General features: G+C 44.0%; 1 protein-coding gene across 8 annotated transcripts in view; it reads right to left on the bottom strand.

Moving 5' to 3' along the window:
• LOC122552150 (pre-B-cell leukemia transcription factor 1-like) overlaps positions 1-26,880 on the bottom strand; it is a 621,501-nt gene that overhangs the window by 176,479 nt on the left and 418,142 nt on the right. For all 8 annotated transcript variants that reach the window (XM_043694652.2, XM_087983510.1, XM_043694655.2 and 5 more), the window contains 2 exons: positions 2,977-3,221; positions 1,500-1,690 (listed from right to left, as the gene is read on the bottom strand). In XM_043694652.2, coding sequence (XP_043550587.1) covers positions 1,500-1,690; positions 2,977-3,221 — 436 coding nt within the window. The remainder of the gene's footprint in view (positions 1-1,499; positions 1,691-2,976; positions 3,222-26,880) is intronic.

The raw sequence follows: 26,880 nt of genomic DNA, 5'->3' as shown, positions 1-26,880 counted from the left end.
TTGACCAACAGCCATACTGTTCCCAAATGTTACCTTTTTGTACTAATGTCATTTTAGGATCTAACCAACATTTATTCTGAATAAGAATCATATCAGACAGTAAACATTAACTGTTTCTCTTTCCGAGCTGCTGTCAGAGCTGCTGAGTTTTTCCAGCACTGTTTTTATTTCAGATTTCCAGCAACTGCAATGCTTTGGTTTTATTTTTAATTACTTTTCAGATTCATGATGTTATTGATGCCCTCCCCAAGGATATTGTAGGTTAATCTACAGTGCATGGACTGCAACTGCAATAGTTCAAGAAGGCAGCTCACCACCTCCTTCTAAAGGGAAACTAGAGATGGGTTTTAAATGCTGTCCAGTCAGCAGCACCCCAAGCCCCATGAGTGAATGAAAACAAAATATTGATAAATATTGGCTAAGTATTTTAAATATACTATTAATTTGAAACAAATATCTATCAAATTGTTTGTTTCATTTGGTCAATATGCTGGTCTCCCTAACAACATTACGGATATACCTACACCAAATGGACAATGGTGGTTCAAAAAAGCAGTTCACCATCACCAAGGGCACTAGGGATGGGCAACAAATACTGCCCCAGCTAGTGATGTTCACATTCCTTGAATGAATAATAAAAAACTAGAATAGCTAAAATGAAAATTAGTGGTGTTGTTGATAGTGAGGAGTATGGTCTCAAGCTACAATCTGATATTGATCAACTGATAAATTGGACAGAGAAATTGCAGATGAAATTTAATCCTGATAAGTGTGAGGTATTTTGGGAGGTATAATAAAGGAAGGATTTACACAATAGATATTAGGTCTTTTGGGAGTAAGGAGGAACAAATCGATAGATACCTGAAGTTGTCAAAGGTCGAGAGGGTGGTGAAGAAGGCATGCTAGATCCTTGCCTTCATTAGCAATGGCATTGAGTATAGGAGCAGGGAATTATTCTTGCAACTTTATAAGACATTGGTTAGGCCACAAATGGAACATTGTGTGTAGTTCTGGTCACTGCACTTTCGGAAGGTTGTGATTGCACTGGAGAGGACGGGTGATTCACCAGAATATTGCCTAGGTTGGAAAGTCTTAGTTATGAGGAGATATGCCTTTGGATGAGCACTTAAAATGCCAGGAATAAGTATAGTTTGAAGTTTGCTGGTCAGCATAGACATGTTGGGCCAAAGGCCTATTTCTATGCTTTATGACTCTATAAATCTAATTACATAATTAATGGTCAGGTCGTCGTTCTCTGCAAATTGCATTATCTGCTTGCAAACAAGTATAAACAACTTTTCCCAAAGATTTTGCCTCTATATTCTAGAAAATGCCAGGTGTATATAGATTCATACCAATGGATCGTTAGATTTAACAACATCATCTCAAACTGTTTGCACATATTTTTAGTTTAATTAATGATGATAACAAAGCTGTTTCAACTATTTGAGCAGGTTTACCAGAGAATGCTTGTGGCTTGAATCCGAGTACCATCCTACCTTGCATCAAGAAAACGAGAGCGTAGGATCATGACCGCTTCACATGTGCTCTGTTTTAGCTGCATCTGGATGGTGCTGAATTTTCGGTGGATAATAGAAACCATACGCTCAATCTCCTTTGGTGAAATAGGTCTGGTCCGACTCTGTTCGCGAAGCAAGTTCATAACATGTGTGGTAAATTCACTACATGCCTGTAAATACAACACACCAGGATTTGATTATGCATCAACAAGGGATTCATAAGATGAAATACAAGAATGGGTGCTAACTACCTCATTTTTAATTTATCTGCATCTATTAATCAGTTGGTGTGGGAAATTCTGAGTACTTAGGGTTCAGGTACTCTCTGTGTGATAGATTATGCTTCAACTGATATTGCAGTAGAAAGTACTGCACCAGTCTTTATGCTTAAGACTGAATCCTTCATATGATTGTGTTTATCCTATATTTTTGCCATTAGGAAGTTCTTCAATACCCACCATCACTTGCTTTCAAGCACCCAGTATGTTGTTATAAAACATCTCCCTAATATTTTATCTCTCTCCTTAATTTAATGTGATTTTCATGTTTTATGCAGAATTTTGAACAGCTATGTTTTCAAGTAATCCAGTAAATGTATTTGTAACACTCTTGAAACTGTCGAAAGTTCAAATGGGAGTATGTTAAAAAAAAAACAGAGTTACAAAGTGAAGCAGTCATCATTGGTATAGTCTGATGGCAAAAGGGAGATTTCTACAATCTGGAATATGAATAATGATACAAGAATCTAGTGATTGCTCCTTTCCCTGTAGACAAAATGTTACTTTTCTTGGATTTTGGATTGGCTTGTGCCATTATAATATAACTTTTTATTGCACAACAACAAGAAGAATACCCATATATAGGTACTCAAAAGAATTAAAATGAAAAAAGGTTGACATAAAGTACATGCAGAAATGTGTTTTTTTAATGATAGATGTAGGGATGAGGCAAACTTTCTCTAATCTACACTGTATTCTGTAAAATGGGAAAACTCTACTAGATCAATTTAACTTTAGATACCAGTGGCTGTTTATGCACAATCAAAAGAGTGCTGTTTAAAATAAATATGCCATTTGGCTTTTGTTACAATTAAGGAGCACATCATATGTCACCTTACAGAAGTTAAGTAGGAGCTAGTTGCAGATCAATTGACTGAAGTGGTTTACTGTCTGACAGTTAATCAACCCGAGCATTTATTTCAGTTCTGAAGAAGTCATATTCAACTCAAAATGTTAACTGTTTCTCTCTCCATAGATGCTGCCAGACTGCAGAATATTTTCAGCATTTTCCGTTTATATTTTATATTGAACTCCTTTCTTTGTTTGAATTGATTTTAAAAACAGAGAATGGAGTTGTTTGAGAAACGCAGACATGAAGTTTGAAATGGAGTAAATCTGATAGATTTTAGATGTTGGGCTACATAAACTTTCACATTATTTGATAATGTAGCTCATACCTGCTCATATTTCTCCAGCTCCGAGTGGTAAATCTGCCGAATTTGTGTCAGTTTGGCTCTGTAGTCGGAATGCTCAATGGAATTATCATTTGGTGAACCACCCGATGCTGCTGCCGCCGCTGCAGCTGCCGCTGATCCTCCACCTTTCTCAGGCCCAGACACACCTTCAGCCAACAGCATATTATCCAGTCTCATCAGCTGTGGGTCTGGAGGCTCTTCTTCTTGTACACCTCGGATGCTTAGCACTGTGTACAGCAGAAACAGATGGTATAGGAAACATCGGTAAGAAAAGCACTAAGGAGAAAAAAGTACTTTTGCCTCTGGTAGTAGTTGCCAAGGCTTAACATAGTATATTGCTATTTAGGACATTTAGTACATCATTGTCTTTGTTTTTTTTCTAGACTCAACTACTCCAACACACTCATGACTGGTTTCACAAATTCTATCTTCAGTAAACGTGAGGTCATCCAAAACTCTGCTGAACTTGTCTCAATTTGCAGCATTTTATTATGTTATGAATGTGTTAACCTACACTGGCTGCCGGTCAAACAGTATCTTTATTTTAATATTCTCCCATTTGCTTTCAAATTCCTCCATAGCCTTGGTCCTCTCTACCTCTGTGTTTTCTTCCAACACCACTGAGATATATGTACTGCTCTAATTGTGGTCGCTTGTGCATTCGCAATCTTAATTGATACATGCTTGGTGGTGCCATCAGCTTCCTTGTCCTAACCTTTGGAATTTCCTCCCTTTATGTCTTAAAACCCAACTCTTAGTTCAAGCTTTTGGCTATTTGTCCAAATAATATGCTTAATGTTATTTGGAGTTATACCTTATATTATAGCATTCCTATGAAGTACCCTTGGAATAAATGAATAAGCGCTTTTGAAATGGTCTAGTCTTACACTTGTATTGCCAGAAGTTTGGGTCTTGCTGATCATGAATGTGGTATTCCAGATTCTGGAGTAGAGTGGTGCTGGAAAAGCATAGCAGTTCAGGCAGCATCCGAGGAGCAGGAAAATCCAACGTTTCGGGCAAAAGCCCTTCATCAGGAATACAGGCAGAGTGCTCTGGTTTCCAGCATCTGCAGTCATTGTTATTACCCTGTGGTATTCCAGAGTTAACATCTGCAGTGGAGCTACTGCACACGTCTACCAACCAAATCATTTCAAAAGTCAATATTCAGTTTATAATTTAAAGTGTGATATTGACATTTACCATTTTTACTTCATTAAAATTTTAATATTTCCTCAAAATCCATACCATAATTAAATTGCAATATTGAAGTTTCACAAATGCCTTTAAAATAATGAAAACTAATTTTCTCAATATCAATAATCTGTTAAAAAGATTCTTGTTATTGATACCTGATTAACTGATCCAAAGTTAAAAAGACTTCAATTTTTCAAAAACACATTCATTTTTCAGTTATGATCGAGAGAAATCAGCAATCAATGCAACACAGTAAAATTAGAACATTGAAGAGGAACGTATTTCACAAATATTATTTTGTGCAATATTATTACTTTCTATGTTAATATTTTAATATGGGAGGAGAAAGTGAGGTCTGCAGATGCTGGAGATCAAAGCTGAAAATGTGTTGCTGGAACAGCGCAGCAGGTCAGGCAGCATCCAGGGGACAAGAGAATCGACATTTCGGGCATAAGTCCTTCTTCAGGAATGAGGAGAGTGTGTCCAGCAGGCTAAGATAAAAGGTAGGGAGGAGGGACTTGGGGGAGGGGCGTCGGAAATGCGATAGGTGGAAAGAGGTCAAGGTGAGGGTGATAGGTCAGACTGGGGTGGGGGCAGAGAGGTCAGGAAGAAGATTGCAGGGTAGGAAGGCGGTGCTGAGTTCGATGGATTTGACTGAGACAAGGTGGGGGGAGGTGAAATGAGGAAACTGGTGAAATCCGAGTTTATCCCTTGTGGTTGGAGGGTTCCTATGTGGAAGATGAGGCGCTCTTCCTCCAACCGTCGTGTTGTTGTGGTCTGGCGATGGAGGAGTCCAAAGACCTGCATATCCTTGGTGGAGTGGGAGGGGGAGTTGAAGTGTTGAGCCACAGGGTGGTTGGGTTGGTTGGTCCGGGTGTCCCAGAGGTGTTCTCTGAAACGCTCCGCAAGTAGGCGGCCTGTCTCCCCAATATAGAGGAGGCCACATCGGGTGCAGCGGATGCAATAGATGATGTGTGTGGAGGAGCAGGTGAATTTGTGGCGGATATGGAAGTTTCCTTTGGGGCCTTGGAGGGAGGTGAGGGGGGAGGTGTGGGCGCAAGTCTTGCACCTCCTGCGGTTGCAGGGGAAGGTGCCGGGAGTGGAGGTTGGGTTGGTGGGGGGTGTGGATCTGATGAGGGAGTCACGGAGGGAGTGGTCTTTTCGGAACGCTGATAGGGGTGGGGAGGGAAATATATCCTTGGTAGTGGGGTCCATTTGGAGGTGGCGGACATGATGGCGGATGGTACGCTGTACATGGAGATTGGTGGGGTGGTAGGTGAGGACCAGTGGGGTTCTGTCCTGGTGGCGGTTGGAGGGGCGGGGCTCAAGGGTGGAGGAGCGGGAAGTGGAAGAGATGCAGTGGAGGGCATCGTCGACCACGTCGGGGGAAAATTGCGGTCCTTGAAGAAGGAAGCCATCTGGGTTGTACGTTTTTGGAACTGGTCCTCCTGGGAGCAAATGCGGCGGAGACAAAGGAATTGGGAGAATGGGATGGCGTTTTTACAGGGGGCAGGGTGGGAGGAGATGTAGTCCAGGTAGCCGTGGGAGTCGGTCGGTTTGTAGTAGATGTCCGTGTTGATTCGGTCGCCTGAGATAGAAATAGATAGGTCGAGGAAGGGGAGGGAGGAATCTGAGACTGTCCAGGTGAATTTGAGGTCGGGGTGGAAGGTGTTGGTGAAGTGGATGAACTGTTCATCCTCCTCGTGGGAGCACGAGGCCGCGCAGATACAGTCATCGATGTAGCGGAGGAAAAGGTGGGGGGTGGGGCCAGTGTAGTTGCGGAAGATGGACTGTTCCACACATCCTACGAAGAGGCAGGCATAGCTGGGGCCCATTCGGGTGCCCATGGCTACTCCTTTCGTTTGGAGGAAGTGGGAGGATTGGAAAGAGAAGTTGTTCAGGGTGAGGACCAGTTCAGTCAGTCGAAGGAGGGTGTCAGTGGAAGGGTACTGGTTGGTACGGTGGGAAAAGAAGAAGCGGAGGGCTTTCAGTCCTTCGTGATGGGGGATGGAGGTGTACAGGAACTCGATGTCCATGGTGAAGATAAGGCGTTGGGGACCGGGGAAGCGAAAATCATGGAGGAGGTGGAGGGCATGGGTGGTGTCCCGAACGTAGGTGGGGAGTTCTTGGATTAAGGGGGACAGGACCGTGTCGAGGTATGCAGAGATGAGTTCGGTGGGGCAGGAGCAGGCTGAGACAATGGGTCGGCCGGGGCAGTCAGGTTTGTGGATTTTGGGCAGGAGGTAGAAGCGGGCGGTGCGGGTTGTGGGACTATGAGGTTGGAGGCGGTGGATGGGAGATCCCCTGAGGTGATGAGGTTATGGATGGTCTGGGAGATAATGGTTTGGTGGTGGGGGGTGGGGTCATGGTCAAGGGGGCAGTAGGAGGAGGTATCTGCGAGCTGGCGTTTGGCCTCAGCGGTGTAAAGGTTTTAATATGGGATTCAATTTGCACATGGATGGCATCACATTCACATGCAGATGCTGGAAACCAGAGTCTAGATTAGAGTGGTGCTGGAAGCATCCGAGGAGCAGTAGAATCGACGTTTCGGGCAAAAGCCCTGCAGCATGTATTGTTTTTTTCCAGATTGTCCAGTAGGGGGAGTATGATGCTTTATTCATTCTTCAACTGCTCATCTCAGTCCACTTACAGTTTGAAATAATTTCCATGTGTAGCATTTCACATCATAAACTAGATCATATGAAATAATGAATGATTTCCCTCAGTCATCCACCATAAACGTTAAACCATCAACCACAGTCTACCTTCAATCACTTTCAAGTGCAGAAGCTATATTATCGGGCTTTGTATCATATATATTGGAAGCTTGGCTCTCTATATTAATTATCTGAATTTTCCATTGTTTCACTAGCATTTTTTTTAAAGAGTGGGTTCCCTTACAGATGTTGCCCCATTGTTTCTAACAATGCTATCCTAAAGTAGCATTTGCTTTGATTTAGTGATCCTTCGTTTAATATAATTTACCATGTGACTTTCAATTGTTTAACACTATTACATTCCCAACTTTTCCCAATTTTGATGAAGGGAAAGGTATCTGCACTGTAAACTCTGTTTGTCTCTCCACAAGTGCCACCTGACCTGCTGAGTATTAAGAAATAAAATAGATCTTATTAAGATGAATCACTGTAAAGGACAAACACAGTGCTGCAAAAGCAGCCCAATGTGACAGTACAAACTCAGTATGTATTCCTCCAGGTCCTACCTCGGACTAGCCTTCATAGATATATTGTTGCAGGTCCTATTGCTGAGAACAACAAAAGCAGAAAATTGGGTTAAGATTTCTTGGAGCCCTGGGATCATTAGGAGCCCCTCCACATCCCAGTCCATATTACAAGTGAAGTGCAGGGGAAAAATGTATTATGTTTATGCACTGCATTCATAATGAAAAGTAAATCATATTTACAGTATATGCTATGCTTTAATTCTTTTCACATAACATTTACAATATTTTGATGCAAGTCTCAAACTTAACTGCAAGTTTTGGCATGGTCCCATAGATTCTTGTCTTGTGTTATTTCATCCCTGCACAGAACTTTAAAACCGGATCCAATTTTCTCACAAAATCCCACCCTCCTGGCTTCTTATTGTGTTTGTAATGTATTTTTATGTAGATTTAAGTCTTGCACATTTCCTGTGCTTATAGAAAGATTGTGTCACACAATTCTGCCACACCAACAGTCCATTTGAAACTGGGGAATGTCATGATTATATGATGCTGACTATTATAGTTCATCTCCATCCTCCCAAAGCTTTATATTGCTTTGGTGTATTCCAGTTATAATTCACAGTCATAGTTTTCTCCCTTGTAACTTTCTTCCATGTTAGTTCCCTAATTTCTTGCGTCCAGTGTGAACAAAGAACAAAGAAAATTACAGCACAGGAACTGGCCCTTCAGCCCTCCAAGTCTACGGCAATTCAGAGCCTCTATCTAGACCTTTCGCCTATTTTCTAAGGATCTGTATCCCTCTGCTCCCTGCCCATTCATATATTTGTCTAGATACATCTTAAATTACGCTTTCGTGCCTGCCGCTACCACCTCCACTGGCAACATGTACCAGTAACCCACCACATTCTGCGTAAAGGACTTTCCATGCATGTCTCCCTTAAACTTTTCCCCTCTCACTTTGAACTCGTGATCCTAGTAATTGAGTCCTCCACTCTGGGAAAAAGCATCTTACTATCCACCCTGTCTATATCTGTCACCATCTTGTGGACCTCAGTCAGGGCCCACCTCACCCTCTATCTTTCTAATGAAAATAATCCTAATCTACTCAACCTCTCTTCATAGCTAGCGCCCTGCATACCAGGCAACATCCTTGTGAACCTCCTCTGCACCCTTTCTAAAGCACCCACATCCTTTTGGTAATGTGGCGACCAGAACTGTACGCAGTATTCCAAATAAGGGCGAAGCAAAGTTCTATGCAACTGTAACATGGCCTGCCAACTCTTGTACTCAATACCCCATCTGATGAAGGAAAGCATGCCGAATGCCTTCTTGACTACTCTATTAATTGCCACCTTCAGGGTATAATGGATCTGAACACCCAGATCTCTCTGTACATCAATTTTCCCCTGAATTTTTCCACATACTGTTCGTTCTTGAGTTGGATCTGCCTGATTGAACTCCATCTGGAGTTCACTTCTCCGCCCAACTCTCCAATCTATCTATAGTATGCTGCATTCTCTGACAGTCCCCTTCACTATCTACTCCACCAATCTTAGTGTCATCTGCTAATTTGACCACTTATACCTTCCTCCAGATCATTTATGTATATCACAAACAACAGTGGTCCCAGCACGGATCCCTGTGGAATACCACTGGTTACAGTTCTCCATTTTGAGAAACTCAACTCCACTACTACTCTTTGTCTCCTGTTACACAGTCACTTTTTTTATCTATCTAGCTAGTACACCCTAGACCCCATACAATTTCACTTTCTCCATCAGTTTACCATAGGGAACCTTATCAAATGCCTCACTAAAGTCCATGTATATGACATCTACAGCCTTTCCCTCATCAAACAACTCTGTCACTTCCTCAAAGAATTTTATTAAGTTGGTAAGACATGACCTTCCCTGCATAAAACCATGTTGCCTATCACTGATAAGCCCATTTTCTTCCAAATGGGAATCCTTCTTAAACAAGTGGATAACATCAACAATTTTCCAGTCCTCTGGAAGCTCACCCATGTTCAAGGATTCTGCAAAGATATCTGTTAAGGCACCAGCTATTTCCTCTCTTGTTTCCCTCAGTAACCTGGGATAGATACCATCTGGACCTGGGGACTTGTCCACCTTAATACCTTTTAGAATACCCAACACTATTGAGAATAGGAGTTGGGAGGTCATGTTGTAGCTGTATAGGACATTGGTTAGACCACTTTTGGAATATTGCAGCAATTCTGGCCTCCTTCCTATCAGAAGGATACTGTGAAACTTGAAAGGGTTCAGAAAAGATTTACAAGGGTTGGATCATTTGAGCTATTGGGAAAGGCTGAATAGGCTAGGGCTGTTTTCCCTGGAGCATCAGAGGCTGAAGGGTGACCTCACAGGGCCATGGATAGGATAAATAGACAAGGTCTTTTCTCTAGGGTGGGGTAGTCCAGAACTAGAGGGCATTGGTTTAGGGTGAGACGGGAAAGATATAAAAGGACCTAACGGGCAACTTTTTCATGCAGAAGGTGGTGTGTGTATGGAATGAGGTGCCAGAGGAAGTGATTGGGGCTAGTACGATTGCAACATTTAAAATGCATCTGGATGGGTATATAGGGATATGGGCCAAGTGCTGGTAACTGGGTCTAGATTAGGTTGAGATATCTGTTCGACATGGACGAGTTGGACTGATGGGTATGTTTCCATACTGTACATGTCTATGACTCTATGATTATCCCCCTCCTTATGCAGACTTGACTTTGAATAATCAAATATCTATCCCTAACCTCAACATCCATCATTTCCCTCTCCATGGTAAATACCGATGCAAAGTATTTGTTAAGAATCTCAACCATTTTCTCTAACTCCACACATAATTTTCCTCCTTTGTCCTTTTTGTGTGGTATAATGACATCCCTCAGGGGCAGTGTATAAACAGATACCCAAAGTTGAGATACTCTAGACTGGTGCCTCAATGTGCAGGTAAAGCTATTGGTTTAAAGCACAAGCTAAAGCAACCACCTCTCATCGGTTGCAACCTACTCCTGTCTGGGTTCTTACATGGCAATTTTGGTTCTTACTATTCTCATCCCATTTTCTTTTTCGATCTGTTTCAGTCTGAAGTTCCCTCTTATTCTTTGTTTCTTTGCCTGTATCTTTTTAAAATCTCGGTAGTTCCCTGCTTTTTTTTTCAGGTGACAGTTCTAACTCTGCTCCATAGCCAGCTGCTTTGAACCATTCCAGACTCCAATTCTTCAGCACCTCGACAATCTAGCTTGATGCCTGCATCTACTCAGATACAATTACAAAAAATGTGCAGCTTAAAACTGAAATTCCTAGTATCCCAGGTCATTGGCAGCTAAGATTCAATAGACATAGGGGAGCAGTGGACAATGGTGTGTGATGAGATGTCAAAGCTGGGTTCCCTCAGACAGAGATGAAAAGTCTTGAGGGAGTATTTCAAAGAACAGAGGGGTTTTTGGCCCTGAGTCTTGTCCAAAACCTCTCTCTCAGTCAACTTCCCAAGAACAGATTATCTGGTCATTAACATACTGCTGTTTTTGAGTTTGCTGAGCAGAAAGCTCAGGGACGCAATTGGTGATCATGAAAGGTTCTATAGAAATACAAGTCTTTTTCTTTTGTTTACATCTGCTTTGGATTTTATGTGATGGAATAAGTGGGAGAGCAAAAGGGGAGACGGGGAGAAGAGGAGACATGTGGAATGGAATGAAATCAAATGAGATAAGATGGAACTAAGAAGAACAGAAGCTGGGAACAGAAATGGTGGAGGAGATGATGTGAAGAAGAAGCACATTGGATGGGATCGTAGGAAAGCAGTCAAGACCCACACCTGTGCCCACATCTCCTCCCTCACCTCCATCCAAGGTCCTAAAGGAGCCTTCCACATCCTTCAAAGTTTTACCTGCACATCCACCAATATCATTTATTGTATTCGTTGCTCCCGATGCGGTCTCCTCTACATTGGGGAGACTGGACGCCTCCTAGCAGAGCACTTTAGGGAACATCTCTGGGACACCCACACCAATCAACCACACTGCCCTGTGGCCCAACATTTCAACTCCCCCTCCCACTCTGCCGAGGACATGGAGGTCCTGGGCCTCCTTCACCGCCGCTCCCTCACCACCAGACGCCTGGAGGAAGAACGCCTCATCTTCCGCCTCGGAACACTTTAACCCCAGGGCATCAATGTGGACTTCAACAGTTTCCTCATTTCTCCTTCCCCCACCTCACCCCAGTTCCAAACTTCCAGCTCAACACTGTTCCCATGATTTGTCCTACCTGCCTATCTTCTTTTCCACCTATTCACTCACCCCTCCCCCTCACCGACCTATCACCTTCATCCCCTCCCCCACTCACCTATTGTACTCTATGCTACTTTCTCCCCACCCCAACCCTCCTCTCACTTATCTCTCCACCCTTCAGGCTCTCTGCCTGTATTCCTTTTGCCCGAAACATCGATTTTACTGCTCCTCGGATGCTGCCTGAACTGCTGTGCTTTTCCAGAACCACTCTAATCAAGACCCAAAGAATTACAGTGCAACTCCTTCCATTTGCTTTTTACTGCAGTCCTACAACCCATCATCCCAAAGCAGGCCAAAAATGCTGACTAGTTTGCACTCTGATATGCAATCTTCAACTTCAAACTAGAAAATGAGTAGAAGATTCATTGATAGATAAATTCGAGTGTGACAGACTGGGAGAGAGAGAGAGAGAGAAAACAAGAAAAAGACAGAGAGAAAGAAAAAGAAAGAAAAAGAAATAAAGAAAGAAAACAAACGTGAGCAAGAAAAAAGAATCAGTGAGATGGAGAAAATGGTGGGTAACAATAAATACAGAATAATAAAGAGAGAATGGACAGAAACTAAATTATACAATGAGACAATAACATATTTGGAGTAATAATTATTAAAAAATCAAAATGAGGCAGCAAAATACTTGAAGAATGAGAACGATCACCTTGAAGACAACAGACAGGCAGCACAAAAGGCTAATAAGTATTCAGATGCACGCACCACACATTTATCAAACATGTAAATTTATATCTCACATTTTATAAACTATACAAAGAGAATTCAGGCCACTAACAACTGAAAATTTTCACCTTCCAACTGAACCCAGCATATCCTGAAAATGGAATTGGCTCCTAAATTACACCAAAAAGAAACTGGTCATCAGCCAGAGTCGGGAAAGAGTATTTTCAAATTTCAAGTTTTGAATCTTGACATGAAAATTATTCCAGGTAAGAAAGATTGTTTGTTTATTCATTCTTTGAACAGGAAATATTCACATTGAGAAAACTGGCAAATCTCACAAAGAAACAGATTTGTAGATATAGTGTTGTGACAGATGGTTTACTAGCATGTCAAGTGACTATGAAACACTAAATCAGAAAATATTACCAACAGCCAACTGACCTAGAAATGCGATCTATAAATTGCTGATGCACATCTTTTCTGCACTTGATGTCGTCAGCAAACTGGCAAATAGCTTTTGATGAGGAAAGCAGTTAACTAGGTTCAATTCTGTGGTTTAGGGAAAATTCACCTGCATGTAATTTGGAGTTGCATTAATGCAGACAGTAAGGGACTCTCTTGTGGCACATTGGTAGTTTCCCTGCCCCTGGACTAAGAGGAGAAAGTGAGGTCTGCAGATGCTGGAGATCAGAGATGGAAATGTGTTGCTGGAAAAGCGCAGCAGGTCAGGCAGCATCCAAGGAACAGGAGAATCGACGTTTCGGGCATGAGCCCTTCTTCAGGAATGAGGAAAGTTGGTCCAGCAGGCTAAGATAAAAGATAGGGAGGAGGGACTTGGGGGAGGGGCGTCGGAAATGTGATAGGTGGAAAGAGGTCAAGGTGAGGATGATAGGTCAGACTGGGCTTGGGGCGGAGAGATCGGGAAGAAGATTGCAGGTTAGGAAGGCGGTGCTGAATTTGATGGATTTGACTGAGACAGGCTGGGGGGAGGGGAAATGAGGAAACTGGTGAAATCCGAGTTCATCCCTTGTGGTTGGAGGGTTCCTAGCCGGAAGATGAGGCGTTCTTCCTCCAACCGTCATTTCGCTGTGGTCTGACGATGGAGGAGTCCAAAGACCTGCATATCCTTGGTGGAGTGGGAGGGGGAATTGAAATGTTGAGCTACAGGGTGGTTGGGTTGGTTGGTCCGGGTGTCCCAGAGATGTTCCCTGAAACGCTCCGCAAGTAGGCGGCCCGTCTCCCCAATATAGAGGAGGCCACATCGGGTGCAAAGGATGCAATAGATGATATGTGTGGAGGTACGGGTGAATCTGTGGCGGATATGGAAGTTTCCTTTGGGGCCTTGGAGGGAGGTGAGGGGGGAGGTGTGGGCGCAAGTCTTGCACCTCCTGCGGTTGCAGGGGAAGGTGCCAGGAGTGGAGGTTGGGTTGGTGGGGGGTGTGGATCTGACGAGGGAGTCACGGAGGGAGTGGTCTTTACAGAATGCTGATAGGGGAGGGGAGGGAAATATATCCTTGGTGGTAGGGTCCGTTTGGAGGTGGCGGAAATGGCGACGGATGATGCGCTGTACATGGAGGTTAGTGGGGTGGTAGGTGAGGACCAGTGGGGTTCTGTCCTGGTGGTGGTTGGAGGGGCGGGGTTCAAGGGCGGAGGATCGGGAAGTGGAAGAGATGCGGTGGAGGGCATCGTCGACCACGTCGGGGGGAAATTGCGGTCCTTGAAGGAGGAGGCCATCTGGGATGTGCGTTTTTGGAACTGGTCCTCCTGGGAGCAGATGCGGCGGAGTCGAAGGAATTGGGAGAATAGGATGGCGTTTTTACAGGGGGCAGGATGGGAGGAGGTGTAGTCCAGGTAGCTGTGGGAGTCGGTTGGTTTGTAGTAGATGTCCGTGTTGATTCGGTCGCCTGAGATAGAAATAGAAAGGTCGAGGAAGGGGAGGGAGGAATCTGAGACTGTCCAGGTGAATTTGAGGTCGGGGTACACCTTCCACCCCGACCTCAAATTCACCTGGACAGTCTCAGATTCCTCCCTCCCCTTCCTCGACCTTTCTATTTCTATCTCAGGCGACCGAATCAACACGGACATCTACTACAAACCAACCGACTCCCACAGCTACCTGGACTACACCTCCTCCCATCCTGCCCCCTGTAAAAACGCCATTCCATTCTCCCAATTCCTTCGACTCCGCCGCATCTGCTCCCAGGAGGACCAGTTCCAAAAACGCACATCCCAGATGGCCTCCTTTTTCAAGGACCGCAATTTCCCCCCCGACGTGGTCGACGATGCCCTCCACCGCATCTTTTCCACTTCCCGATCCTCCGCCCTTGAACCCCGCCCCTCCAACCACCACCAGGACAGAACCCCACTGGTCCTCACCTACCACCCCACTAACCTCCATGTACAGCGCATCATCCGCCGCCATTTCCGCCACCTCCAAACGGACCCCACCACCAAGGATATATTTCCCTCCCCTCCCCTATCAGCATTCCGTAAAGACCACTCCCTCCGTGACTCCCTCGTCAGATCCACACCCCCCACCAACCCAACCTCCACTCCCGGCACCTTCCCCTGCAACCGCAGGAGGTGCAAGACTTGCGCCCACACCTCCCCCCTCACCTCCCTCCAAGGCCCCAAAGGAAACTTCCATATCCGCCACAGATTCACCTGTACCTCCACACATATCATCTATTGCATCCTTTGCACCCGATGTGGCCTCCTCTATATTGGGGAGACGGGCCGCCTACTTGCGGAGCGTTTCAGGGAACATCTCTGGGACACCCGGACCAACCAACCCAACCACCCTGTAGCTCAACATTTCAATTCCCCCTCCCACTCCACCAAGGATATGCAGGTCTTTGGACTCCTCCATCGTCAGACCACAGCGAAACGACGGTTGGAGGAAGAACGCCTCATCTTCCGGCTAGGAACCCTCCAACCACAAGGGATGAACTCGGATTTCACCAGTTTCCTCATTTCCCCTCCCCCCAGCCTGTCTCAGTCAAATCCATCAAATTCAGCACCGCCTTCCTAACCTGCAATCTTCTTCCCGACCTCTCCGCCCCAACCCCAGTCTGACCTATCACCCTCACCTTGACCTCTTTCCACCTATCACATTTCCGACGCCCCTCCCCCAAGTCCCTCCTCCCTATCTTTTATCTTAGCCTGCTGGACCAACTTTCCTCATTCCTGAAGAAGGGCTAATGCCCGAAACGTCGATTCTCCTGTTCCCTAGATGCTGCCTGACCTGCTGCGCTTTTCCAGCAACACATTTCCATCCCTGGACTAAGAGGACCAGGTTCAAACCCCACCTGCCCCAGAGGTGGAAGTAACATCTTTGAACAGGTTGATTAGAAAATAAATTAAAATAATTTTTAAAAAGTAGACAGTATTCCAATAGTAAACTCCCAAGGTCCAGGATGGACTTGATGTGATATTGGCACACAGTGGCTCAGTGGTTAGCACTGCTGCCTCACAGCACCAGGGACCTTGGTTCGAATCTGGCCTTGGGCGACTGTCTGTGTGGAGTTTGCATGTTCTCCCCATGTCTGTACAGATTTCCTCTGGACGCTCTGGTTTCCTCCCACAGTCCAAAGATGTGCAGGTTAGGTGAATTGACCAGGCTAAATTGCCCATAGTGTTAGGTGCCTTAGTCAGGGACAAATCTGCAATTTGAGAGGGAGAAGGTACAGTCGGAAGTGACAGTACTTCTGTTGAATAAAGGAAATTATGGAGCTATGAGGGAGGAGCTGGCCAAAGTTCAATGGTGCAATACCTTAGCAGGGATGACCGTGGAGGAACAATGGCGGACATTTCTGTGTATAATGCAGAAGTTGCAGGATCAGTTCATTCCTAAAAGGAAGAAAGATCCCAGGAGGAGGCATGGGCGGCCGTGGCTGACGAGGGAAGTAAAGAAACATATAAAGTTAAAAGAGAAAAAGTATAACATAGCTAAGATAAGTGGGAAAACTGAGGACTGGGAAGCTTTTAAAGAGCAACAGAGGATTATTAAGAAGGAAATACGCAGAGGAAAAATGAGGTATGAAGGTAAACTGGCCAAGAATATTAAGGAGGATAGTAAAAGCTTTTTTAGGTATGTGCAAGGCAAAAAAATGGTTAGGACAAAAATTGGGCCCTTGAAGACAGAAACAGGGGAATATATTACGGGGAACAAAGAAATGGCAGAGGAATTAAATGGGTACTTCAGATCTGTGTTCACTTGGGAAGACACAAGCAATCTCCCTGAGGTAACAGTGGCTGAAGGACCTGAACTTAAGGGAATTTATATTTGCCAGGATTTGGTGTTAGAGAAGCTGTTAGGTCTGAAGGTTGATAAGCCTCCGGGGCTTGATGGTCTGCATCCCAGGGTACTGAAGGAGGTGGCTCGGGAAATCGTGGATGCGTTGGTGATTATTTTCCAGAGTTCAATAGATTTGGGGTCGGTTCCTGAGGATTGGAGGGTGGCTAATGTTATACCACTTTTTAAGAAAGGTGGGCAAGTGAAAGCAGGTAATTATAGACCAGTTAGTCTGACCTCAGTGGTGGGAAAGATGCTGGAGTCTATTATAAAGGATGAAATTACTGCACATCTGGATAGTAGTAACAGGATAGGACAGAGTCAACATGGATTTATGAAGGGGAAATCATGCTTGACTAATCTTCTTGAATTTTTTGAGGATGTAACTATGAAGTTGGACGAGGGAAATCCAGTAGATGTAGTGTACCTGGACTTTCAGAAAGCTTTTGATAAAGTCCCACACAGGAGGTTAGTGAGTAAAATTAGGGTGCATGGTCTTGGGGGCAAAGTATTAGATTGGATTGAAAATTGGTTGGCTAATAGGAAACAAAGGGTAGTGATAAACGGCTCCATTTCGGAATGGCAGGCAGTGACCAGTGGGGTACCGCAGGGATCCGTGCTGGGACCACAGCTTTTTACAATATATGTTAATGATATAGAAGATGGTATCAGCAATAACATTAGCAAATTTGCTGATGATACAAAGCTGGGTGGCAGGGTGAAAAGTGATGAGGATGTTAGGAGATTACAGGGTGACCTGGACAAGTTAGGTGAGTAGGCAGATGCATGGCAGATGCAGTTTAATGTGGATAAATGTATGGTTATCCACTTTGGTAGCAAGAACAGGAAGGCAGACTACTACCTCAATGGAATCAAGTTATGTAAAGGGGCAGTACAGAGAGATCTGGGTGTTCTTGTACACCAGTCAATGAAGGCAAGCATGCAGATACAGCAGGTAGTGAAGAAGGCTAATAGCATGCTGGCCTTCATAACAAGAGGAATTGAGTATAGAAGCAAAGAGGTGCTTCTGCAGCTGTACAGGGCCCTGGTGAGACCACACCTGGAGTACTGTGTGCAGTTCTGGTCTCCAAATTTGAGAAAAGACATTCTGGCTATTGAGGGAGTGCAGCGTAGGTTCACGAGGTCAATTCCTGGAATGGCACGATTACCTTACACTGAAAGACTGAAGCGACTGGGCTTGTATACCCTTGAGTTTCAAAGATTGAGAGGGGATCTGATTGAGGCGTATAAGATTATGAAAGGATTGGACACTCTGGCAGTAGGAAACATATTTCCACTGATGGGTGAGTGCCGAACCAGAGGACACAGCTTAAAAATACGGGGTAGACCATTTAGGACAGAGCTCAGGAGAAACTCTTCACCCAGAGAGTGGTGGCTGTGTGGAATGCTCTGCCACAGGGGGCAGTGGAAGCCCACTCTCTGGATTCATTTAAGAAGGAGTTGGATAGAGCTCTCAAAGATAGTGGAATCAAGGGTTATGGAAATAAGGCAGGAACAGGATACTGATTAGGAATGATCAGCCATGATTATATTGAATGGCGGTGCAGGCTCGAAGGGCTGAATGGCCTACTCCTGCACCTATTGTCTATTGTCTATTGTCAAATGTAGGGTCGGGCAATGGGTCTGGGTGGGTCACTCTTCGGAGGGTTGGTGTGGATTTGTTTCCATACTGTAGGGAATCTAATCCAATCAATGATAGTTAGATGTTTGAATGTGATATGAATTGGGAGCAGGTGTTGACCTATTCAGTCTGCACTGCACTACCATTCAAAAATTCATGGTTGATCTGATTATGACCTCAACTCCACATTCCCACCACCTTGTTTACCATTTACTCTCTTCTTAGTCATGAATCCATCTGTCTCTGCCTTAAAAATATTCAACGACCCTACCTACCTCACCATCCAGGGAAGAGAGTTCCAAAGACTTGTGAAACCGAGAGAGAAAAAAAAGCCCTGATCTCAGTCATAAATGATATTTCACTGTGTCTCCCAATTCTAGTCTCTCCTAAAATTATGAAACAATGCCCAACAACAACATTTGGCTCCCTGGATAGAGTGACCCTAGCCACCAAAGTAGGAAGCATTTGCAATTTATCCATATTTTTCACACAGTGCAGGAGCTGCTCACTTCACACTTTGGATTTGCAATGATGGGTTATCTTTCAAAATGCAGAAAGGCAAGGCAAGCCAAGCCAAGGATACTACGGGCATAATGTAGTTAGAGACAAAAAGAAACTGCAAATGCTGGAATCCAAAGTAGACAAGCAGGAGGCTGGAAAACGCGGCAAGCCAGCCAGCATCAGGAGGGGGAGAAGTCAACATTTTGGGTGTAACCCTTCTTCAGGACTCAGTCTTGGCTTGCTGTGTTCTTCCAGTCTCCTGCTGGTCTGCCATGAGCATCATTTTGGCACAAAGCGAATGAGCACAAACAGAGTAAACTGACAGCCCTGATATACAGCCAAGTTCAGTCTTGAGCTTGGTGCCTCTCCAAGTATGCAGTGTTCCTACAGTGGCATTCCAATAAAATGTGCCTGTACTCATCAAAGTGCAGCATTGAAGTACAGAATTGCGCTATATGTGAATTAGAGATGTGCCAAGATGATGCAATGAGGGTGATTTGTGTCAGATGCCAATGTCCATGGACAAGGGGTGCATACAATCACCTGCTGTGACTTTGTTGTCGAGAAATCAAGGCAGAGAGTTTCTATTTGACACATGGAAGAACAGAAGACTACACATTAATGATGTCAGACTAAATAAGTAATGAAGGTGATAATGAAGTAATGAAGCCATAGTCCCCATTAGTAGGTCTCTCACCACACACAAGCAAGCATCTTATCTCAAGGTCAGGGACTTGGTCGGAAAGTGTAATTTGTTTGGTCTCAATGTCAAGAACAGCTTGCTTGATGTCTCAATTGATTTTTGCAGATTTCTTGCCATAACCCATGCTGTTCAGGGCCTGGGAACATTTAGACTATAAAGTGTAAGTGTCAACATCAACAGTAATGTACCATGGACAAGCCTGAATCAGATATGTAAGTTTAAATATGAACTGATAAGAGGCAAAAATAGGACTTAGAACAAGTGTGGACGCAGCAAGGTTCAGATCACAAAACTGGTTACAGAAATTCTGACTCAGACAGAAAGAGGTGACTCTTTAAGGTAATGTGTCACAGATCACATTGACTTCATAAATAGAGTCATAGAGATGTACAACAGGAAAACAGTCCCTTCGGTTCAACTTGTCAATGCAGATATCCAAACCCAGTCTAGTCCCACCTGCCAGCACCTGGCCCATATCCCTCAAAACCCTTCCTATTCATATACACATCCAGATGCCTTTTAAATGTTACAATTGTACTAGCCTGCACCACTTCCTCTGGCAGCTCATTCCATACACGCACCACCTTCTGTGTGAAAAAGATTCCCCCTTATGTTTCTTTTAAGGAATGCGACGTATATTATGCAGACTTTCCAGAGGAAGAAAGATTGAAAATGTTGGCAAACTGCTCAAGGCATAGATTCCGGTACATCCCACCAAACACTCCTGAGAATTTCTGGGAAGTAGGGTTCCCCTCAACAGAAACCTGTGTCAATCGAGGTGAGAAAGTACAGGCTAACTTGATGGGGGGGGGGGGGTCAAATTTGTTTTGCTCTTTTTAATGATAACTGCATTCTTACATATACCTCTGTTTGCTTTTGACAGTGTTCATTTAATGTTTTTATTTTTAAATTAATCAGGGGAGACCATTTAATATTGTTCTACCTGTTTTGGGACTTGAGACAATGCTGCTGCAGGGAAACCTGGTGTGATGTGTCTCATTGGTGTTATTATTCTTATGGAATAACACAATTTGGAAATGCTAATATTGCAAAGTGCGAGCACTAATGCCAAACCTGACTCTTAATGGGTTAGGATTTAGATTAGAGTGCTGGTGGAAAAGCACAGCAGATCAGGCAGCGTCCGAGGAGCAGGAAAATTGACGTTTTGGGGAAAAGCCTTTCATCAGGAATGAGGCAGTGAGCCTCCAGGGTGGAGAGATAAATGGGAGGTGGGTGGGGCTGGGGAGAAGGTAGCTAAGAGTACAATAGGTGTATGGAGGTGGGGATGAAGGCGATAGTTCGGAGAGGAGGATGGATCAGATAGGCTGTGGTAGCGAGTCTGTTTCAGGACATAGTTGAACAGCTTCAGGGCAGAGGAGATGACCTGGGGGTTGCAGTGAGAGACAGGCTCACTAAAATCCTTATAGAGAGCAGAGGAGAACTTCTTCAAGGTAGGAATCCTTGCAAGAGGATTTGCAGTAAGGTGAAAATCAACTAGGCGAAAGTGAGGACTGCACTTGCTGGAGATCAGAGTCTAGATTAGATTGATGCTGGAAAAGCACAGCAGGTCAGGCAGCATCCGAGAAGCAGGAAAATCGAAGTTTCAGGCAAAGGCCCTGCATCAGGAATGAGGCAGGGAGCCTCCGGGGTGGAGAGATAAATGGGAGGTGGATGAGGCTGGGGAGAAGGTAGCTAAGAGTCAATAGGTGTATGGAGGTGGGGATGAAGGTGATGGGTTGGAGAGGAGGGTGGAGCATATAGGCTGTGGTAGCGAGTCTGTTTCAGGACATGGTTGAACAGCTTCAGGGCAGAGGAGATGACCTGCGGGTTGCAGTGAGAAAGAGAGACTCACTGAAGTCCTTGTCACAATCAGATCAACCATGAGAGAAGGCTAAAGTTGTTTTCCCTGGAGCATCGGAGGCTGAGGGGTGACCTTATAGAGGTTCATAAAATCTTGAGGAACATGGATAGGATAAATAGACAAAGACTTTTCCCTAGACCATAACTAAATGGCTTAGATTTAGGGTGAGAGGGGAAATACATAAAAGAGACCTAAGGGGCAACTTTTTCACACAGAGGGTGGTATGTGTATGGAATGAGCTGCCAGAGGAAGTGATGCAGGCTAATACAATTGCAACATTTAAAAGGCATCTGGATGGGTATATGAATAGGAAGGGTTTTGAGGGATATAGGCCAGGTGCTGGCAGGTGCGACTAGATTGGGTTGGGATATCTCGTTGGCATGGACGGGTTGGACCGAAGGGTCTGTATCCGTGCTGTACATCGCTATGACTCTGTGACGTTATATCATTCCCCTGTCACCCTAAACCTGTGCCCTCTAGTTCTGGACTTACCCAGCCCAGGGAAAGGACTTTGTCTATTTATCCTAACCATGCCCCTCATGATTTTATAAACCACTACAAGGCCAACCCTCAGCATCAGTTCCAGGGAAAGCAGCCCTAGCCTCTTCAACTTCTCCCAATAGCTCAAATCCTCCAACCCTGGCAACATCCTTGTAAATCTTTTCTGAACCCTTTCAAGTTTCACATCTTTCTGATAGAAAGGCAACCAGAATTGCATGCAATATTCCAAAAGTGGCCTAACCAATGTCCTGTACAGTCACAACATGACCTCCCAACTCCTGTACTGTCATGCATACGGACCGAACCGCAAGCCAGTTATATGGAAGTACAAAAGTTACCCTTTTTAAAAAAAAAGTTTGATTGGATGTGGGTGTTGCTGATGGTACAAACTTTGTTAGAGACAAAAAAATTGCAGAAGCTGGAATCCAAGGTAGTCAAGCAGGAGGCTTGGAGAACACAGCAAGCCAGGCAGCATCAGGAGGTGGAGAAGTTGACGTTTCTGGTGTAACCCTTCGAGGCCAGCACTTATTTTCTCTCTGTAGCTCACCCTTGAACTGAGTAGTATCTAGGCCTTTTCAGAAGGCACAATGCTGTGGGATTGGAATTACATGTAGGCCAAATTGGATAAGAATGGCAGAGCTGCTTCCCTAAAGGTACATGAGTGCATCATATGGATTTTTATAACAATCAATGATGGTTTCCTGGTCACACCATCACTTAGCCTAACTTTCAATTACAGATTTCTTTCATAACCCAAGTTTAAATTCCACCAGCTGCCATCGTGAGATTTGAACAAGCGATTCCAAGGCATTAACCTGGGCCTACACATAAATTAAATTATCTCTCCCAGCCTGTGTGAACTGGAATGTAAAAACCTTTATTTATATATAGAATGCAAACCACTTATGAGCATTACAACAAAAGGGAAAAAGGGAATTCTTATTCAAAGGTCTCTATCATTATCATGGTTATTGACCTTTGCTGTTTATTCCTTGCCTTCCGACTTGATCACTCCCTAAAGGTCTCCAAGGTACTATTTCAACAGAACTCTTGCCATGTTAGTTACTTCTACTTGCACACCACACTTGTTTCCTCAAATGCCTGAAAGAGGTAGTTCGGGGCAGGTTTGATGGGCCAAATAGCCTCTTCTGTGCTGTATGACTCTAAGACTCTACAACAGATGATGGTGCTTGGAATTGAAAATAGATTGTAGCAACTGGTATGGAGAGTTTCATCTTCATAAGTGAGGTCCAGAGATCTACTTTCACAAAGAACATTAGCTCTTTGCTTAAAGCTGATAAACTGATAAACAACAGAGCGGCAGCAGAAACTAATGAAACATTGAAGTTACCTCCTGTATTACATCCTTTCAACTCAATTCAGTAAAACTGAAATGTTCATTGGTTGGGTCAATTTTTCACCCAGCATCATGCCACCTCAATGCATTCAGGCAAACACTGAACCCTAGCAGCATACACACATATTTCATCTTTCTATTGGTTGAATATTTAAAACGAGCACAAGATTAGGAAGTAGAAATGACATTCCATACATTTGGACTAAAAGGAAGCAGCAGGCCAAAACACTTCAAATGCCTTCATCATTCACTGTAAGGGATAGTGAAAGCTCCACTGATTGATACTGGGATGTGTCTTGAAAATTCAATTGCCATGAGGTGATACAGTCTGTTGGGGAAAAATGAGATGGCATTCATGGATGCTGTAGTGCAGCTGGGCCCAATGTGAGGAACGTAAATAATATTTAAGGCTTAAAAGGCTTTGTGCATACATGCTTTGTCATTATTCATGCAAACAATGCACATGTTCATTGTTAAAAATCACACAACACCTCTAAGACATGTTCATTTCATTGTAGGACAATGGATGTACTGGTTATAGACAAGCCTTGGGCCTCTATCTCAATAACATAGGGAGACAATTCTCAATGTGCATCACATTGGCCAGTGGCTAGCACGTTATCAGTCCAGTGTTTGCTGTAGCTGTAAGCTAAGTGTAAAATGAGCTGACAGAATTAAAACTGTTACATTTATCGTCATACCAAATTGACATCTTACACTATTGTGATCAACACTATTGTTTTGTAGGAATATTTCTACTTGTTTTAATAGATAGGACATTGAGTTGCATGCCATACAGAACAACAATGCATCTATTGATAAATGGTTAAACTCTTTACAGAGTTAAAATTTAGATAGTTTCCTGTTACATTCCCAAGATATTTTGTTTAGTTCAAAGAACATTTGAAAATAATTTGATGTTATTGGTGTCACAGTGAAGCAGAAACAAGCTTTACAAACATTTAAATTTAAATTTTAAAAGTTCACAGGTAATAGAGCGGAATGTCTAAACTGAAATACTGTACAGTGGCAGCACGGTGACACAGTGGTTAGCAGTGCTGCCTCACAGCGCCAGAGACCCGGGTTCAATTCCCGCCTCAGGCGACTGACTGTGTGGAGTTTGCACATTCTCCCCGTGTCTGCGTGGGTTTCCTCTGGGTGCTCTGGTTTCCTCCCATAGTCCAAAAATGTGTAGGTTAGGTGAATTGGCCATGCTAAATTGCCCGTAGTGTTGGGTGAAGGGGGTAAATGTAGGGGAATGGGTCTGGGTGGGTGGCGGGTCGGTATGGACTTGTTGGGCCGAAGGGCCTGTTTCCACACTGTAAGTAATCTAATCTGTACTACAGCTGCTTGAATTTTTGATTTCAGTCTGGCCTTGAGCTGAAATATTTCCAAAAACATTTATTTCTCTCAGGGGGCTTGTAAGACTTTGGAATTCTGTTCCTCAAAAGGAGTTGATGCAGAATCTTTAAATATTTTTTAAGGCAGAGGTGGATAGATAGATTCTTGATTTACCAAGGGGGGTGAAAAATTATTGGGAATATGCAGGAATGTAAATTTGAGGTTAAAATCAGATCCTAGAGTCACAGAGCCATTCAGCATGGAAATGGGCCCTTCGGTCCAACCTGTCCATACCTAAATAAATATAATCACATTTTCCAGCATTTGGCCCATATCCCATATCCCTCTAAATCCATCCTATTCATGTACCCATTCAGGTGCCTTTTAAATGTTGTAATTGTACCACCTCCACCACTTCCTCTGGCAGCTCATTCCATACACACACCACCTTCTGCATGGAAAAGTTGCCCTTTAGGTCTTTTCCCTCTCACCTTAAATCTATGCCCTCTAGTTTTGGGACTCCCCTATGCTGGGGAAAAGACCTTGACTATTCACTCTATCCATGACCCTCATGATTTTATAAACCTCTATAAGGTCATCTCTCAGCCCAGGCCCAGTCTATTCAACCTCTCCCTTTGCTCAAACGTTCCAACTTTGTAAATCTTTTCTGAACCCTTTCAAGTTTTACAACATCTTTCCTATAGCAGGGAGAGCAGAATTGAATGTAGTATTCCAAAAGTGGCCTAACCAATGTCCTGCACAGCCACAACATGACCTCCCAATGCCTATATCAATGCACTGACCAGTACAGGCTAGCATACCAAACGCCTTGTTCACTATCCTATCCACCTGTGACTCCACTTTCAAGGAAATATGAACCTGCATTCTTTGTTCAGCAACACTCCCCAGTAACTTACCATTAGTGTATTAGTCCTGCCTTGATTTGTCTTTCCAAAATGCAGCACCTCACACTTATATAAATTAAACTCTATCGGCCACTCTTCGGCCCATCAGCCCATCTGATCAAGGTTCCTTTATACTCTGAGGTAGCCTGAGTAGCCCACCATCACCACACTCTGTCTCCTACGTTCAATCCAGTTCTGTATCCAAATGGCTAGTCCTCTCTGTATTCCACATGACCAAACCTTGCTAACCAGTCTACCATGACGAATCTTGTTGAACATCTTACTGAAATGCATATAGATTATGTCCATTGCTCTGCTCTCATCAAACCTCTTCGTTACTACTTCAAAAAACTCAATCAAGCTAGTGAGAGATGATTTCCCATGCACAAAGCCATTCCTAATTACAAAGTAACCTCAATTATCCGAATGATATCGGCGGGGAGTATTTTGTTCGGATAATCGAATGCCAGATAATACAGCTTAGCCAAACATCGGGACCTTGCGATCTTGTTCGGATAATCGAATGCTGGATAATCGGGGTTCCTCTGTAATGCTTGCCTTGTTAAATACATGTAAATCCGGTCCCTCAGGATCTCCTCCAACAACTTGGTCTCCGCAGTGACGGCAGCCTGCTCTGCAGACAGCTCCGCTGGGTATGGCTACGTTCTCCATCCTGCTGTTCACCTTCACCTGGCTGGGCACCCTCGGCCGGGGTTGGCCAACAAGTGACTCAAAATGCAGGATGTGACCGGGCCGTGCTGCGCTTCCAGATCTGGTGAGTGTAGAAGTAGGAGTGGGATGTTGGATACCACCTTCCTTCCTCTCCCCTCTCCCCTCCACTTCAGGGCGGAGCTCGCCTGGGCACCCACTTAACTCGGAGGCTCAGGCTTCTACAGGTTCTAGGCCCCAAGCATGGGGAAGGAAATCAAGGTGCTGCCTCTTTTGTACATAATACTGATTCAAAAGCAGGCAGGAGATGAGTCTCAGCATGGCAGTGCCAAAAAAAAATAATGTTCTCAAAATCACGTGGGGAAATTTATATTTGTGCCTCTTGATTATAACTTAATTTTAGATTTTGCCAGGCCGGCAGCAATTATTACAGATTTTTCCCAGGTCAGCCGCAAATATTTTAGATTTTTGCCAGTCCAACTGTTAAGTATTTTGGCACTGCTGTTTACAGTTTTCTTTTTACATTTTTGCAATGTTGGCTGTAATTCAGTGATCTGCCATGCTAAACAGAAGTTTATTTTTTAAATCCATGTATCATTACATTTTCAAGCTAAAAATTGCACATTTATTCTGTAAATTTTGATTTTTGGAATAAAAGTGTTTGTGAATGTTTATGGTATGATGACAAACATTAGACTAATTGTTAACTTGTGACACTTGAGGAATAGCTGGTGAAACTTAGATTTGAAA

Source organism: Chiloscyllium plagiosum, unplaced genomic scaffold (assembly GCF_037043375.1).
Source record: "Chiloscyllium plagiosum isolate Xiang-an unplaced genomic scaffold, Cpla_swu_hap1 HiC_scaffold_45, whole genome shotgun sequence".
NCBI classification, from domain to species: domain Eukaryota; kingdom Metazoa; phylum Chordata; class Chondrichthyes; order Orectolobiformes; family Hemiscylliidae; genus Chiloscyllium; species Chiloscyllium plagiosum.
Note: the sequence above shows the minus strand (reverse complement) of the source record. Positions and strands in the feature narration are given on the sequence as shown.